This window comes from Phacochoerus africanus, chromosome 15 (genome assembly GCF_016906955.1).
Source record: "Phacochoerus africanus isolate WHEZ1 chromosome 15, ROS_Pafr_v1, whole genome shotgun sequence".
Taxonomy (NCBI): Eukaryota; Metazoa; Chordata; class Mammalia; order Artiodactyla; family Suidae; genus Phacochoerus; species Phacochoerus africanus.
Genome location: NC_062558.1, coordinates 49,438,402 through 49,455,256, shown reverse-complemented (window position 1 = coordinate 49,455,256; position 16,855 = coordinate 49,438,402). Strand labels below are relative to the sequence as shown.

At 54.9% G+C, this 16,855-nt stretch overlaps 1 protein-coding gene across 2 annotated transcripts in view; it reads right to left on the bottom strand.

The window, feature by feature from the left end:
• BCR (BCR activator of RhoGEF and GTPase) overlaps positions 1-16,855 on the bottom strand; it is a 115,206-nt gene that overhangs the window by 60,549 nt on the left and 37,802 nt on the right. For both annotated transcript variants that reach the window (XM_047762781.1, XM_047762780.1), the window contains exon 2: positions 585-748. In XM_047762781.1, coding sequence (XP_047618737.1) covers positions 585-748 — 164 coding nt within the window. The remainder of the gene's footprint in view (positions 1-584; positions 749-16,855) is intronic.

The following is a 16,855-nucleotide window of genomic DNA, read 5'->3' as shown; positions in this document are numbered from 1 at the left end:
GCCCCAAAGGAAGGACCCCTTCAAGCTGGGCCCCAATGCACCTTGGAGTGCCTGCTGGCAGTGTGAGGACATTGAGCCAGGCTGGGCCGCCATTCCTGCTCTGTGACCACCTTGGCTGTGTGTCCACGAGAGAGGGCACCTGTGGGATGTGCCAGCCTATACTTTCCAGGGACCTCGGGGTCTCAGTTCCCTATTCATGGAAGTGATAGTGGGATCACTGATGACAATGAGACCTCAGGAGAAAGACCATGGGGATGGATGCATCTCAGTAGCTCCTCTGGGAGAAGGGGGCAAGTGCGCTGGTGGAGCTCAGGGACTGGAGCCTGGGCACCACCCTGCTCAGCACCTTGCTGGGGCCACCACCCCCGGGCACGCTGATTTAGACCGCGGCCACCTTCTTGGCCTCAGCCTCCCCCTGGCTCCCTGACCTCGCTGCTCACTCACCCAGTGGGCAGCCCTTTAGCGACTGATTGGGACCATTGGCCACCCCATCAAGAGTTACCTTCTGGTGAGGACGGTAGGTTCAAGCCCAGCCCAGCCCAGCCCAGCCCTGTGCTTGCCTGGCCTCCCGCCCTGGAACTCACAGCTTTGGTGGACTCCAGGGTGTCCCGGCCGGCCCTGCCCTTGCTGCCAAGGTGGGGCGAGGACGAGGGTGAGTCATCGATGTAAGGCAGCCCATCCTGCTGCCGGCGCTGCTCCTCCCGATCGGCAGCACAGCTGAACCCTGCTGGCGTTCCAAATGATGCATCTGTGTGCAGAGAAGCATCTGTGTCAGAGACGGGGCGGCGGGGGGCGGGGGGGTGTGTGCAGGGCCATCTGCCCGGGTTGGGGGGGAGGTCCACGCCCCACCTGTGTCACCTACGGGTGTCAAACAGGAACCTCACGAAGACTGACCTCACCTTCACACCGAAAGGCAAGTCAGGGATGAGGAGGGCAAGGAGAGGACAAAGCAGTAGCCCGCTCCCCAGGTGACATGAGACTGGGCTTTCAAGTGCCATGAGCAGTGGGAAGGGGCTCTGAAAGGTGGACTCCAAAGGCTAGTGTCCTGGAGCTCCCACTGTGGCTCAGCAGTAACAAATCCATAAGGACGCAGGTTCGATCCCTGGCCTTGCTCAGTGGGTTAACGATCTGGTCTTGTGATGAGCTGTGGTGTAGGTCACAGATGCGGCTCAGATTACCACAGTGTTGCTGTGGCTGTGGTGAAGGCCAGCAGCTGCAGCTCTGATTCAACCCCTAGCCTGGGAACTTCCATATGCTGCGGGTGTGGCCCTAAAACAAAAAAGAACAAAAAAAATTTTTTTTTTAATAAAAGCGAATGCTAAGGTCCTGCTGTCAGGGACAAGCTTTGACATCTGTGGGATCAGACCTGATCCTACCATCCCAGGTGCACGGCCAGGGAACAGGCCACAGCCCGCCTCCTGCCAAGTGTCCCAGTGAGCACAGACTGTGGCTTATCCCACACCAGGCCCCCTGATACTCAGGACTCTCTAGCTCCAGATCTAACACCTCCTCCTCCGGGCACCTGCCTCTAGTCACCCTCCCCCGGGCTACATCACAAAACCCACACATGCTTCTAAGCCCTTGGCCCCTCTACAGCGCTCTTCCCAGAATTATTCTAACCAAGGGAACACCGTGTTGGGATGTCAACCTATGGGCCCAGCCCATTCCAAACCTCACGTGAGGACTTCTGGATTCCTTCCCAAGGGTACCCTCTGCCCTGGGATTTCTGAGAGGTCAATCCCGACTGGGTTAAATCACTTCACCATGACTCACTGGCAGGCAGCCCAAGGCTATAGCACAGGGGGCCCCAGGGCAGTCAGCCACAAGGGTTTACAATTTCTGCCACCAAACACGCCCACTCTGGGGCTCAGGCTCCAGGTGCTGGTGGACACCCGGCCTGCCCGCTGAGGCCAGGTAGGCACAGGGCCACTCTCGGGCTTCTGGAACCTGAAACAGAACTGTTCTCAGTTCCTTCCACTGGGCAGCTGGGAGGAGCTGTGGCTGGAGTGGTCAGGTGCTCACTGAAGGCTAAGACCAGCCAACAAGCTGCAGGTGCCTGTGTGGCCAAAGTCCCTCCCACGCCTCTGCCTCACCCTGTTCCTCCACCTCCGGTCCCAGCATGTCACATGTCTTTTAACAGGTGTCCTTAGCCCAGGCTACACGTCAGCATCACCTGGGGAGCTTTGAAAACATAACATAGGTGGGCCCAAGACAGACCAACTGAATCAGATGCCTGGGGTGGCCTAGGCTACAGGGGGTTCCCGGGGGCTCCAGCAAGCAGCCAGGGCAGAGACCGGCTGTACTCCCCCATCTGGCTGGCTCTGTGTTGGCTGCCATGCCCGCCCACCCACATCCCTGGTGTCTGCACACAGGTGCCAGCTGCTAAGGACAGGTTGGGTTCAGCCGGTGTGTGTCCCATGGGAGGGTCCTGGCAGAAGCTAGTTCTAGGTTGAGAGGAGCGGACAGGTGGAGGACCCCGAGAGCTGCACAGAGCCACCTGGTACCTCTTAGTCCTGTGGACCCTTAATGAACCATCACAGAGGCTTTAGGTACCAAGATCACTGTATAGGGTTATCACTGCTCAGAGCCCCTGGACTTTTGGTTTTGTATTGTCTTTGCTACGGCCATGTTCTGCCTCCTCCTCCCAAGAATTAGCAAAGGGACTTAACTAGTTCTCACTCCACCTCCCTGAGGATGGCTGGGGAGTGTCAATTGTGCTAAAAAGCACAAAACCCTGTTCATGCAGAGTCTTAACTCTATACCCTACCCCCAAAATGGGCCTGACTCCAGCTTCCACTTCCTTTTGGAGAACCAGATTTTTAAGTAAAATAAATACGAATCCCTCTCGTCCTAAATCATAGCAGCCCCTACTCGAAACTTGCCAACTGTGGAGCTGCTTCCCAAGGTGGGGAGGCGTAGGCAGAAGGCTTCCGCTATCAAGGCTTCACTCCTGGTGACCCTGAATGGTCCCCCTGGGCCCAGGGCTCTTTCCACTGGTCCTGTACCCAGGATTCGTCCTTCTGGTGGGGCAGGTGAGCCAGCTCTAAGCTGTGGTGGGAATTTCTTAGAAGCGAGAGGTTCTGGTCCTGCCTGGGTGGCTGCGCACCTGAGGTAGTGCAGGTCACCTCAGCCATCCTTGACTCAGCTTTCCTGACTTAAAATTGGGCTGTGAATTAGATCGTGGGTTGAGGCTTTCTTAGCTCTAAATCTTTGGGGCGGTGGGCTGTGCCCTCTCCACCTCCTTCAACAGTTCCCATTCTCTGCCCCCTCAACCCTGACCCAACTTTTACGTTAGCTTGGGAATCACCAGCGTCCACATGTCTTGTCTGATAAACTTTTCTTTTTTTTTTTTTTAATAACGATATTTAAAAAGTCAACATGTTCCTTATCACCTGGAAGAACCCCTGACTTCCAGGCCTTGATGACACTGAGCTCATGTCCAAGGTCAAATCAAGACTGAGGAAGTCCCTGTGAGAACATTGGGGCAGGCTCAGGGCTCCAGGGCTCACCCCTAGAAGGGACCACATTCAGAAACCACATGCTGATTCAAGGACAACTGGGCTAAAACCTGTGCAAAACCAAGCGGTCGGTGGCCAGTGTGATGGACCATCGGCTTCAACATGGATGCCTCACCCGGAACAGGTGAGACAAGGGGCCAGGTCTGCAGTCCGGCTCCTTGTGATCACGTGAGGCTCCCTGGCAAGTGAAAATCCAGTCAGCTTCCCACTTTGCACACATTTCCCCAAACTGACATCTGAGGAACTGATGCTTTTAAATCTGGGTACTTGGCAGCCAGCCACCCCTCCCACATTAGGCCCAAGGGCTCAGTCTGCTGTCCTGCAAACCTGGACCTGTCACCCTTCACTTGGCCAACTGAGCCAGGCTGCTCCAATGCAAGTGTGATGGGCGGGAGGAAAGTCTCAACTTCCTCATCCCCTTCCAACCAGCACATGGGCACCTGCCTTCCTCTCATACTGGGTGGGGGGGGGAAGTTTTCACACCCCAGGTCCCTACCTCATATAGGTCCCCTTCCTCCTGAGCACAAGGAACATTATTTGGGGATTTTGAAAGTCTCCCCAGAACAAAAGCAAAGCAGCAAAGAGGCCTTGCTCCCCTTTCCTCTGCCAGGAATGCCCAGTGCCACCTAGGGCACCATTGGGGGCCCAGGTAGCTTCAGCAGCCGGGTACTTCCTGCAAAGCTCTACCCAAAGCTGAAGCTAAATACAGGAAAACAGCGGGTGTGAGCCTGGGATCCCTCAGCTCCCAAAGCCTCAGGGAGATGAAGGCAGATCAACTGAACAGCTCACCAGCAGGAGAGGGAGGGGGAGGAAGGGGAGGGGAGAGGGAGGCTGAGTCACAGCTCCAGGCTTAGTGTGGAAAAGGGATTGCACAGTGAAATTTGAAACCTCTTCTCCAGGCAACTCAGCTGGCAGCTCCCAGACTAGCACTCTGCCAATCTAAAATTTACTCTCTGAGGCAAGGAAAAAAAGGAAGCCCATAGCACCCACTCCCTCCAAAAAGGTAGGAGGAATAAGTCCGGGGGGCGGGGGGGGGGGGAAGGGTGTAGGTGTGTGTATGTGTGTGAGTGTGTGTGTGTGTGTGTCCAGACAATGCCCAGGTCACCTCCTTTCCTTACACCTCAAGGACAACACTGGTTAAAAAAAATCCTTCAAAGCATAAAACATAGAATTACTTGATGATCCAGCAGTCCCACTCCTGGGTACATACTCAAAGGAATTGAAAGCAGGAACTAGAACAGATATTCACAGCAGTGCATTCACAGCGGCCAAATGGTGGAAGCAACCCACCTGTCCATCAGCTGACAGATAAACAAAACATGGCCTATCCATACAACGGAATGTCACTCAGCCTTAGAAACGAAGGTCATTCCAGCACAGGCTGCAACAAGATGGGCCCAAGGACATGATGCTCAGAGAAACGGGCCTGTCACAGGACAAATTTACTCCAACTGCACACATATGAGGTCCCTAAACAGTCCAATTCATAGACACAGAAAGCAAAATGCAGGTTACCAGGAGCTGAGAGTAGAAGGGAATGAACTTACTGATTGATGGGGGCAGAGTTTGGGTTCAGGAAGCAGAAAAAAGTTCTAGAGATGGATTGTGGGGATGGTTGCACAACTTGGTCAACATCCTGAAAGCCACCGAGCTGTACTGGTAGTGATTAGACTGGCTCACTTTATGTTTGGTAGGTTTTAGCCAACACACACTCATTCCTGAGGCCCCTCCCCCACATGGCAACGCTGGGGTGGCTGTGCTGGGGGGAGCGGCCATCACATCTGAAATTAAGCACAGAAGCACAGACTCGAAACTTCCTCAGATGTGCTCCTTGAGGTGTTGAGAGAGCGCTGGGTGATAAGTACCCTGTTTCCCTCCATCTTCCACCTGGGCACTTGTTTAACAATAACGGCAATAAAGAGAGCCTGGTGTTCTCCCTACATAATCCCTGGAGGAGCCCCTGGCATCATGCCGCCTGACTAGCTGACTTGGCACAGCCGCATGCTGGGTCCCAGCCACCCTCTGCTCTTTGAGTTCACACACCCCTTCCTGGGCCTCTTCCTGTCCACTTGCACCCTCCTGACCCAGGCTGGATGGGACCCCTGCCAGCTGGGTTCCTGAGAGCACAGGATCTGGTCTACCACAGATCATACCCAGGGAACCACATGATATGTGCCTGTAGCTCCAGTCGCCGTCCTCCTTGCCCGCGGAGAGCCACACCAACCACACCTGCCAGGAAAGCACCAGTGCCCCCAGACCAGCCTCAGTCCCTCAGCTCCTCAGGGGGCCTCCAGGAACCTCGACCCTCCCCCCTCCCTTCTCGATTTCCACTGCTGCAGAGCAGGGAGTGAGAGCCCCTCTGAGGCCTCTGTCCGGGACCCACTGCAGGGCTCCCAGGAAACGTGGGCAGAATGGAGCTGGGACCGCTGGCTGCTTGTCTTCTGGGAGCAGCCAAGCAGGGTGGCCCTCCTGGACCAAATGCCGGGAGCGGGGGCGGTGGAGGGAGCAGTTCTTGTCTTCAGTTGCCTTGCTGCCCCCACATCCAGCTCCTGTCCCATCCTCTGGCCAGCGTGCCCCAGGCGAAGTCCAAAGCAGGCCCTCAGGAAGAACAAAGGTTATGCTCTCAGCCCTCCCCACCCAGAACGACAAGGGACAGTAGAGAGGCCAGGAGACCAGTTCAATCTCGCAGAAGGACCCAGGCAGCAGTGTGGTCTCCCCTCCCTATTTACACCACCAGCAAAGGGCTGGGCTGTATTTATTTACAAAGGCAAAAGCAGATCAAACACCACCTTCCTTCTGGTGGCTCAGCCAGCTGCAGCAGCGGGACGCTGGCAGGGAGCCCCCACCACACTGTGCAGGGAGCCCCCACCGCACTGTATCTGTAGAAACCTCTTCCTCTTCCTGGGCTCCCCACCTTCCTCTCTCAGCCCTGCAGCCCTCCTGGTCAGTGGTGGGGGCTGGATGCTTTTACAGACAGTAGGTCACATCGTGGGGTAAAGGTGGGTAGTCCAGCCAGGGAGGCACTGCCCTCTGGGAGAGGCTCAGAACACCAAGCTGAGGGGGAGGTTCAAGTCTCACCGAAGGGCCTACAGGCTCTGTGGGACAGAGCCAACTCCAGACACCACACTATCCTCAGCTTTGAGCCCACCCCCCAATGCCCTGTGTGCTGAGAACGGAGTCTATCCACAGGATGGGCCACTGGTCCTGGGGCTCAGTGTCCAAGACTGGCTCCTTTGTTTGTAGCAGAACTTCAGCTACTGGTGGGGAATGTCTGTAGTGCTTCGGGGAAGTTAGTTTCCCAAAGAGTGGAAAAGCCTCAAAGCTTTGATGTAGCAAGTGCACATTTTGAGGCAAAACACTTGCCAATCTTTGGCCAGCAATGCCTCCGGGCCAGACACAGGGCTGGCCATCCACCCACACCATCTCATTGATTCCCCTTCTCCCCTTAGGGGGCGGGAACTCCCGGATGCCTATTTTTCAGACAGGGAAACTGAGTCTCCAAGAGAGGAACCACGCCCAGGTCCGCTTGTGTGACCTGCCTAAATTGGTGACTTTCCAAACACATTTCAAAGAAAAGGTTTTTTTTTTTTTGTCTTTTTTGCTATTTCTTGGGCCGCTCCCGCGGCATATGGAGATTCCCAGGCTAGGGGTCCAATCAGAGCTGTAGCCACCGGCCTACGCCAGAGCCACAGCAACGTGGGATCCGAGCCGCGTCTGCAACCTACACCACAGCTCACGGCAACGCCGGATCGTTAACCCAGTGAGCAAGGGCAGGGATCGAACCCGCAACCTCATGGTTCCTAGTCGGATTCGTTAACCACCGCGCCACAACGGGAACTCCGAAAAGATATTTTTAAAAAGCCGAGCTGGGAGAGTTCCTGTCATGGCGCAGTGGTTAACGAATCCAACTAGGAACCATGAGGTTGCAGGTTCAATCCCTGGCCTTGCTCAGTAGGTTAAGGATCTGGCGTTGCCGTGACCTGTGGTGTAGGTTGCAGAGTGGTTTGGATCCCGAGTTGCTGTGGCTCTGGCATAGGCCGGCGGCTACGGCTCCTATTAGACCCCTAGCCTGGGAATCTCCATATGTCTCGGGAGCGGCCCTAGAAAAGGCAAAAAGACAGAAAAAAAAAAAAAAGAAAAAAAGAGCCGAGCTGATAACCATATGACCCAGCAGTTCCCCTCCTAGGTACTTAACTTCAGAAGATGAAAACAGGTGTTCAAACCAAAACATGCACCAGAATGTTTCAAAGAGCAGTCTCTTTCACAACAGTTCACAATAGCCAAAAGGTAAAATAACTCAAATGTCCATCAGCTGATGAATGGATAAACAAACTGATAAAGCAAAGGGGTCTGTCCATACAGGGGAATATTATTCGGCCTTAGGAAGGAAGGAAGTGCTAACAAAGGCTACAACATGGATAAACCCCTGAACACCATGTCCAGAAGGTGGTCCCCCAAGACTGCATACTGTCTGATGCTGTGTATAGACTGGAGGTCCTCAGTGAGTAGATTTCCTTTTGAGATGAAAATGTCTGGGAACAAAGGCAGGGGTTACACAACCCTGTGTGACACTGGGTTGTTCACTCCCCCCCCCCACCCCCCCGCCCTTTTTAGGGCCACACCTGAAGCATATGGAAATTCCCAGGCTAGGGGTCAATTTGGAGCTGTAGCTGCCAGCCACAGCAATGCCAGATCGGAACCACATCTGCGACCTACACTGCAGCTCTCAGGAACACCACTGAGTGAGGCCAGGGATTGAACTTGCTTCCTCATGGATACTAGTCAGGTTCTTAACCCTCTGAGCCACAATGGAAACTCCTGAATTGGTCACTTTAAAATGCTTTGCTTTCTGTTCTATAATTTCATCACAATACAAAACAGAATGAAACAGACCCAATTTCCCCTCTTAAACAGGGAACTTGGAACAAAATCCAGCTGTTTCCTGAGGACCCAGAGCATCACTCTGGACCAAAGTCAGTGCAACCTGGCACCATAATTCCAAGCCCTGCATGGGTGAGGAGAGGCTGGTGTGCTTTCTGAGCTCTTGGGGGAATGTGGGTGGTTTTTCTGTTTTCTCTTCTGCCGTCAGTCTGGCAGCTGTCCCCTCTTGCACCAGTGGGATCCAAAACCTTTATGTCTAGATGGCCTTCCACCCAGTCAGCCGCTGCACACTGGTGAGAGGCCTGTCATCTGAGCCTGTGGGTCTGGGGGAGGAGAAGGGGCAGGGAGGGTGCCCCAGGATCCCGGACCCTGACAATGACATCACCAGGCCAGCATGGCAAGTCCCAGATGCCCGGGCAGGGGGAAGTTACAGTTCAAACAAGCATGTGCCACATGGAAGGCCCTGAGGTTGGTCAAGTCCCCAAAGGGCAAGGAAAATGCAGTCAGAGAGGGTGCAAGCCAGCCTGGCTCTGTTGAGCACCCCCAGATGACCTGACCCAGGCCAAGCTCTCCTGGGAAGATGGGCCAACCAACATGGTGGCTCTCACAGCCCCTCCCACCAGGCTTTGGGTGCCAGGTGGTTGGAGACCCAATCACCATGAAGTCAACTTTGCTGGAGACTTTGGGCATTAAAGCCTGCATGCCCCCTGCACGGGCAGATGAGACCCCTCCCCAGTCAGCACTATCAAAGGACTTTCTTCTATTTCCAAGGACCCACTTGTACTGACGGCTCTGATATCCTCGGGAAGGGAAAGGTCACGTGCCCTGGGGCTAGGGCCGGAGCAGGCTTGTGCCAGGGCGGACAGGTGGAGGCTGGAGCACCAGCTGGGAAGTACCACAGACTCCCAGGCTGGGAGGAGATTATTACTCAGCACCAGCACAACTGCGACCACAGGGCTCGGGAAGGTTTCTCCAAGGCAATTTGGCCTCAGACAATCAAACCGGTACATTTCTGGAGTGTCCAACATTCATCCAAGATGTACAGCACCACTCGTTCACACTGGGCCCCGAGCCAGGTACAAGATGGTGAGCAAGGCAGACACTGTCCCACCCCGGGAGCCGGCAGGATCCCAGGAGCCATGTGACACATGCACCACAGCAAGGCCACCAACGAGGGATGCAGAGACTGTCTCCCCAAGGAAGTGACCACAGAGCCAAGACCTGACAGGGTGAGAGGGGCAGGCGCTGGCTCCCCCCAGAACGCGAGGTGGGAAAGAGAGAAGAGGAAAAGGCCATGTGAGGATGCAGGCAGAGACTGCAATGACACGGCCACAAGTCGGAGAAGGCACGGGGTCACCAAGAGTGAAACAGCAAGGAAGGGTTTCCCTGGAGCCTCCAGAGAGCGCACGGCCCTGTTGCAACCTGACGCTGGACTTCTGCCCCTAGCACTGGCGAGGACGCACATGCGCTGTTAAAGACTCTGAGTTTGCAGTCATTTGTTACGGCAGCTCCAGGAGACTGACACGGACACAGCCCGTGGCCTGGATGTGGTGCCATGGAGTCAGAGAAGACACACTGGTCCAGGAGATCCAAGAGGGGCTTGACGGAGGCGAGGTCTATGCAAGACAGGAGAGCAACTGAGATTTGACCCGGCAGAGATCCCGCTTGTGGGGGGGGGGGCCTCCAAGGGCACCTACTTGGGAACACTGGGAGGGTGACATGATGGGAAGACAATGAAGGGGGCAGGAGCCCTTCTGTGGGAGCCGTGGGCTGTAGGACAGGGACTCACGGCTTCAGTTGGGAGGGATCGGGGCTGCAAAAGTCTGGAGTAAGAGTGAGTCCCTGGACAGACAACGCTGGTGGCACGTCTGAGAGTGGTGCTGGAGGTAGGATCTGCCAGAGGCTTCTGTGATGGTCACTCCAGGTGAATGGGTAGAGGCTGGTTTCAGTAAGAATGGACAAACAATGCACGGGGCCAGGCCAAGGGGCTTGGGTAGATAGCAAAGTGGATGCTGGGCTCCCAGCACCCGAGGCTGAGACTTGGCTGCAGGGCACTGGCCAGAAGACCCACTGGGAGGTGGTGAAGGCGACAGACGGGGCAGCAGTAGGGGTTGTGGGCAGAGGGGAAGCGTGGCAGGGGAGCCTGCATCACGGTCCCTCTGGGCTCCCAAGGTGCTTGGCCAGGAGCTGGGACACAGTCACTGTACTGCTGCGGGTTCCCCCTCCCAGTCCACCCCCACCCCAGAGAGGAAACACAGAACATAAGAGAGAAAGATGGCAGGAAGGAAGGGCTCCCAATCTGGTGCTCATCTTATGTAGCCCAGGCCAGGCCCAGCCACAGAAGGGCATTCATCAGCAAGCCTGGAAGGCAGATGACCCACTACACCCCCTCCACCTGGGCCTCAGCACTGCCCCTCCTGAAGGAAGCCCTGGGAGGGGCGGGAGGGAGGAACATGTACACCAGTTCACAGCCACACATTTCCAATGGCCAAAAGGTAGGGGCCACCCACAGTCTATCAGCAGAGGAATGGATGAGCCAAGCGTGGTCCAGCCATAAAACAGAACATCACTCAGCCTTGAAAAAGGAGGTTCTGCTCTATTTAAGACGTGGATGAGACTTGAAGACATTATGTAAGTGAGATCAGCCAGTCACCAAGGACAGATGCTGTAAGATCCACCGGGTTATGTGAAGATGTCAGGTTGCTCGGGCTGTCACAACAAAACCCCTCAGGCTGAGTGGCTTAAACAACAGAAACAAGCTTCATGGTTCTAGAAGCTCTGCTGCGAGCCTTCCTCCTGCGAGTAGAGCCTGTGTCCTCCTGTGTCCTTACCGTGTTCCCTCCTGGCCCTGTCTGGGTGCCTATTAGGAGATGGAGAGTGTATTCTTTGCTGTCTCTGGATAAGGGCACTGACCCCAGCTTGAGGTCTTGACCCTCATGACCCCATCTTACCCTACTCAGCTCCCATCCACAAATATCACACTGGGAGTTAAGGGCATCCACAAATTAACTTTAGGGGAACACAGACATTCGGTCCACGACATATATGGTAGCCAGGGCGGGCAAAGTCAGAGACAGAAGATAGGGGGTGGGGCCAGGGGCTCCAGGGAGGGAGTAGGGAGTGATTGTTTAGTAAGAATGGAATTTCCGTTTGGGAAGATGAAAAAGATCTGGAGATGGACAGTGGTGTTGGCCGCACAACAGTGTGAATGTAATTAATGTAACACTGAACCATACACTAAAAAATGGTTAAGGTGGTAATTTTCATGCTATGTATATTTTAACACATACATAGCATTAAGTTTGGAAATTTAAAGAACAAAAGAAGTGCAGTGTTATGGGTTGCACTATATCCCCCAGATTCATATGCTGAGGTCCTAACCCGCAGTAATCAGAATGCAGCCTTCTTTGGAGATAGGGTCTTTACCAAGTTAAAATGAGGCCATTGGGCTGGGCCATAATCCAGCATGACTGTGCTCGGAAAAGGGAAATTTGCAGACAGACTGGCACATAGTGAGAATGTCCCATGAACATGAAGACAGCCATCTACAAACATGGGGAGAGGCCTGAATAGACCCCCTTGTAGCCTGAGAAGGAAGCCAGCCTGTGAACGGAGCTAGTAGATGACAGACATCTGTTGTGTGAACCACCCCGTCTGTGGTTGTCCCACTGCCCTAGTAAACTCACACACACAGTGAGTGCAGACCAGACACCAGCACCGAGGAACCGCTTCTCAACCCACATAGACAATCAAGGAGGTGGGACCCTGGCTTCTGGGCGCCAACCTTGCTCAGATGGCCTGAAAGGAAGAAGAGAGTGGCCACTGAGCCCCATGCAGTCAGAGGGCAACGCCCAGCCCTAGCCTCTCACACATAACTGTGTTCTCCTGTGTCCTTGCCATGGCCACCCAACAGCCACTCAACACATCGGTGCCCCCCAGGCCCTCCCCAATGTCACTTGGAAGCTAAGTACCTGCAGACATGCCCCAGATGCTCCTACTTAGGAACTGGCCAGCATGGGGAACTACGTCCAATCTCTTGTGATGCAACATCATGGAAAATAAATATGAGAAAAAGAATGTGTGTGTACATATGTATGACCGGGTCACTTTGCTGTATAGCAGAAACTGACACATTGTAAATCAACTAAACTTTCACTTTAAAAAAAAAAAAAAAAAAAAGAACAGGCTGGAACCACCTTGAATCATGTGACTATACAAGTTATGAGGCCCATTCTTCTTTTTTTTATTTTTGCTTTTTAGGGCCGCACCGGCGGCATAGAGGTTCCCACGCTAGGGGTCGAATCAGAGCTGTAGCCACTGGCCTATGCCATAGTCACAGCAATGCCTGATCCAAGCTGCATCTGCAATCTACACCACAGCTCACGGCAACACCAGATCGCTGAACCACTGTGCAAGGCCAGGGATCAAAGCTGCGTCCCCATGGATGCTAGTCAGATTCGTTTCTGCTGAGCCATGACAGGAACTCCCATGAGGCCCATTCTGACCCGTGCTCTGTACAGGCAGCCTGTGAGCCCACTATGGGCTGAAAGTCTGTGTCCCACCCCTATTCATACGCTGCAGCCCTAAGGGCCAAAGAGATGGTATTGGAGGTGGGGCCTTCAGGTTAACTACGTGTAGGCAAGGTCATAAGAGTGGGGCCCCCACAATGGGATTAGTGTCCTTACATGAGGAGGACAACCAGGCTTGACGTGCTCTCTGCCACATGAGGACACAGTGAGATGACAAACAACTGCAGGCCAGGAAGAGAGTCCTCACCAGGAACCAAACCGGCCTGCACCTTGATCTTGGACTTTGAGATCCTGCACTTCCTGGTTTGTTCCTTGACCTTTGACATCTCAAATTCTGGTGCAAAATACCAGATATCACCCCCTTGCCCCAGCCACTCTGAGTTCAGACCCAGGGTACATGAAATTGGGGGTCCAGCTCAGGTGTGGCTAAACCTGTAACACTCCAGGAGGTGGCCCGGCTGGGCAGACCAGCCTGTGGGGACTTCGCCTTGCAACTCAAGGCTCAACCCTGGGGCTCAGGACACAATGTTCCCACTTCTAAAGCTTCTGGGCACAGGCATCTCACAAGGGCCAGGAACTTACCCGTCCTGGACCTACAGATTCAGAAAAGGAAACACAATACCCTCAGTTCCCAGCCTCTCCCTGCCTGACCTCTGGGGCCTCCTCCAATCATGCCTGCGGGAAAGAGATGACAGACAAGCCGGGATCCCGGGTCCAGCAGGTTGCTTTCATCTCTCCACATTCCCACCAGTGAAATGGGGATAATGACACTCCACCCACACACCCTGTGGGTGACAAGCAGGCCACCAGGGGCGCCCCAGCCAGAGTGGGAAAGCGTCAAGAAGCATAAGCATCATTTATCATAATTACCGGAAGCCTCGGCTATTCATGCGGCCCAGCCTGTGGCAGCTGCCAGTGCTGTGTCCCAGAAAACCACCCCACATCCTCCTGCCGACTTCGCCTGGCACGCTTGGCTCTGCTCTCCACAGCCACGTCAGGCTGCAGGCTCCACTGTGGGAAATGAGGCAGGGCCCACGCGCCTGTGGCAGCCGGGAGCCATGTGTCAGTAAGGCCCATGGCACCTGTTGGGGCTGCTGTGGGTCAGGGGGTGACCCTGTCCCTCTGGTCCACCCAAGAGCCAGTTCACTCCACCCCGATCAGAGGAAGAAAAGGTACTACCCCCCACATACCCCCAGGCCTCAGGGTCTCTGGAGCACAGGGTCTGGCAAATAGCTGAGAAACCATGCAGAGAACTAGCAAGCAAGGATCTCCCTTCAGATGAAGAGGAGATGGAGGACTGGCCTCAGCCCTTGACCTGAAACTTGAAACTGTCATGTGGGAATTACCACCTCTGGTGATAATCCCAGTTGTCATCATACTGTGACAGCTTGGTCCAGCTCCATGGCTTACTTTCCAGTCAACCAGCTCCTATCCCGTTTCTCCAGCCTGTGGGAGGAGGGGACTCACTTAGACAGGCTACCTCTGGCAGGAATAGCTGCCAGACCCCCACTCGGGGCTCCAACCTGACCCTGCCAGGCAAACCAGAGAGCAGGTCCCCATGGTGTCCAGGATATTGGTTTTGAAAGCACCATCTGGGAAAAACAAACTTTCAAGAGATCCTCAAAAAAAAAAAAAAAAAAAAAGGGTGTTTGGGGGAGTTCCCATCGTGGCTCAGCAGAAACAAATCTGACTAGCACCCATGAGGATGTAGGTTTGATCCCTGGCCTCGTTCAGTGGATCCAGCATTGCAGTGAGCTGTGGAGTAGGTTGCAGATGTGGCTCGGATCTGGTGTGGCTGTGGCTGTGGTGTAGGCCAGCACCTACAGCTCTGATTCAACCCCTAGTCTGGGAACCTCCATATGCTGAGGGTGCGGCCCTAAAAAGATTTTTAAAAAAATGAGAGAGCGCCTATATCCATGATGGGGCAGTGTGGCCCACTGGGCCCATCAGGTACAGATGGACTAGAAGAGGTCCTTCCTCCAGAATCATGGGATCCAGCAAAGACCAGGCATCCAGGGGGGCTCCCAGAGGTACCTGACAGTAGCTCTGCACCTGGCACTTCCCAGAAACACCCCAAGTAGGAGAATAAGAGCCGACTTCACAGATTGCCCTGCCCAGCACACACACCATAGGCTGGCAATGTGCACAGGTACCAGAAACTGAGCTTGAACTTCTTGGACAGACCTCGAGAAAGCAAGCTTGATTCCTGGGAGCCCGTCCACTGCCTCAGGTCGCTGACCCTGTGTTTCTGTCCCTCCAGACCAGGACCTCCATCCTCTGCTTGGAGGGTGGTGGAAACCAGTCACAGTCACACCCAGGCAGTTCCTGGCACACAGCAGGCATCTAATAGGTGTTGGCCCCCTTTCTGTCCTCATGAAGGAACCCAACCGCTTACCCCCAGGGCTCTGCCCACAAGCCTCCTTCCCTCATGACATGCTTTCTAAAGCATTTCTGAGACTCAAAGTCAGTCCCAGCTGTGCAGGTGGGAGTCTCCCTGTCTCGCCTTATCCCAGCCTGAGGTGTACCTGCTCCTGCCCGGGGGTAGGGAATGTCACCCAGGGCAATCACACAGTGGAACTGGTCTAGCTGGATGGCTGGACCCAAGCCAGCAGCTCTCTCCCACCCCTTACAGAGAGGCTGAGTGACGTTGCAGACAAGCATCTCCTAGCTTTCCAGCTCTTCAGCCACATTGCAGCCTGGGGCCACTGGAGGACTTGGCTAAGTTTCAAGACATCTGAGGGGTGTGTGGGCTGGGCTCACTTCTTTCTTGTTTTGGCTGCGCCTATGGTATATGGAAGTTCCAGGGCCAGGAAATGAACCCGCACCATAGCAGTAATGCGAGTTGCAGCCGTGATAACACCAGATCCCCAACCTGCTACACCACCAGGGACCTCCTGTGGGCTCACTTCTGAGTCACAAAAACCAACAGTGACTTTTGGGTCAGCGACAACAAGAGAGCCTCCAGTGTCTCTTCAGGGACTCTAGTGCAACAGGCAGGGTCACTGCTTCCCTAGGACCAGGAGGAGACAAGTTGATGGAGGAGGGGGTGGGCCACCCACCAAGGTGCATTCACAGTGGCCCTGAACTCAGCCTCATGTTTTGGGAAAGGGGAAAAAAAGCAGCGATGGTGTCTTTTCTGTTTTCAAACAAGAACAGCCTGTTACCACAGGGCAGAAAGCTGCCTGCATCAGAAGGGCCAGTGGGTGGCATGGAGACGCCCACCCAGGCTGAACCGGGCACAGTTCAAGAACAGAGCACCTAAGTGGGATCCGGGGAGCCAGAAGGCCCAATGCAGATGCTCTGCTCAGGAACATCAGGGTCCCAGGAGATGACAGCAAGTGCAGAGCAGCCCCAGAGGGGAGATTTCCCATCAGATCCCAAGAGTCAGGAAAGATTCTCTGAGGCTCTGGACCTGAGTCCAGGCTGAAACCCTCTGAGCTGGACTCCGTCCCTTGATGCTCTCCCCCGCCTTGCAGAGAATTGTCTGTGTGTGTGTGTGACTGTGCACATGGGCATGTGTGTGCCTGAGTGTGCACCCTACAAAGGGAGCCAGCTTCTCAGGCTGGCAGCTCCCACTTGCAGTCACCAAACTAACACAGGACAGAGGTCCCTTGGCCTGGCACCACCATGTGGGGTCCTGCATTCCCACAGCCTGACAGCACTGTTCCCTCTCATCAGCCATCTCCCCTCAAGACCATAGGCACACTGGGTGGGATCCTTGATCAGCCACAGGGACCCAGGGCTGGCGAGTGGCTGCGCCAGGCTGTAACCTCCATCACGGTCAAACCCCGTCTGCTCCAGGCACCAGCTCTCTGGGTGGCGGGATGGCCACACCTGAGTGGCTGGCCCGGGGCAGAACTCATCGTGCTGGGCAGGGCAGAACTTGGCTCCAATCCAGCCTCACCACTGCCCAGCTGGGTGACCTTG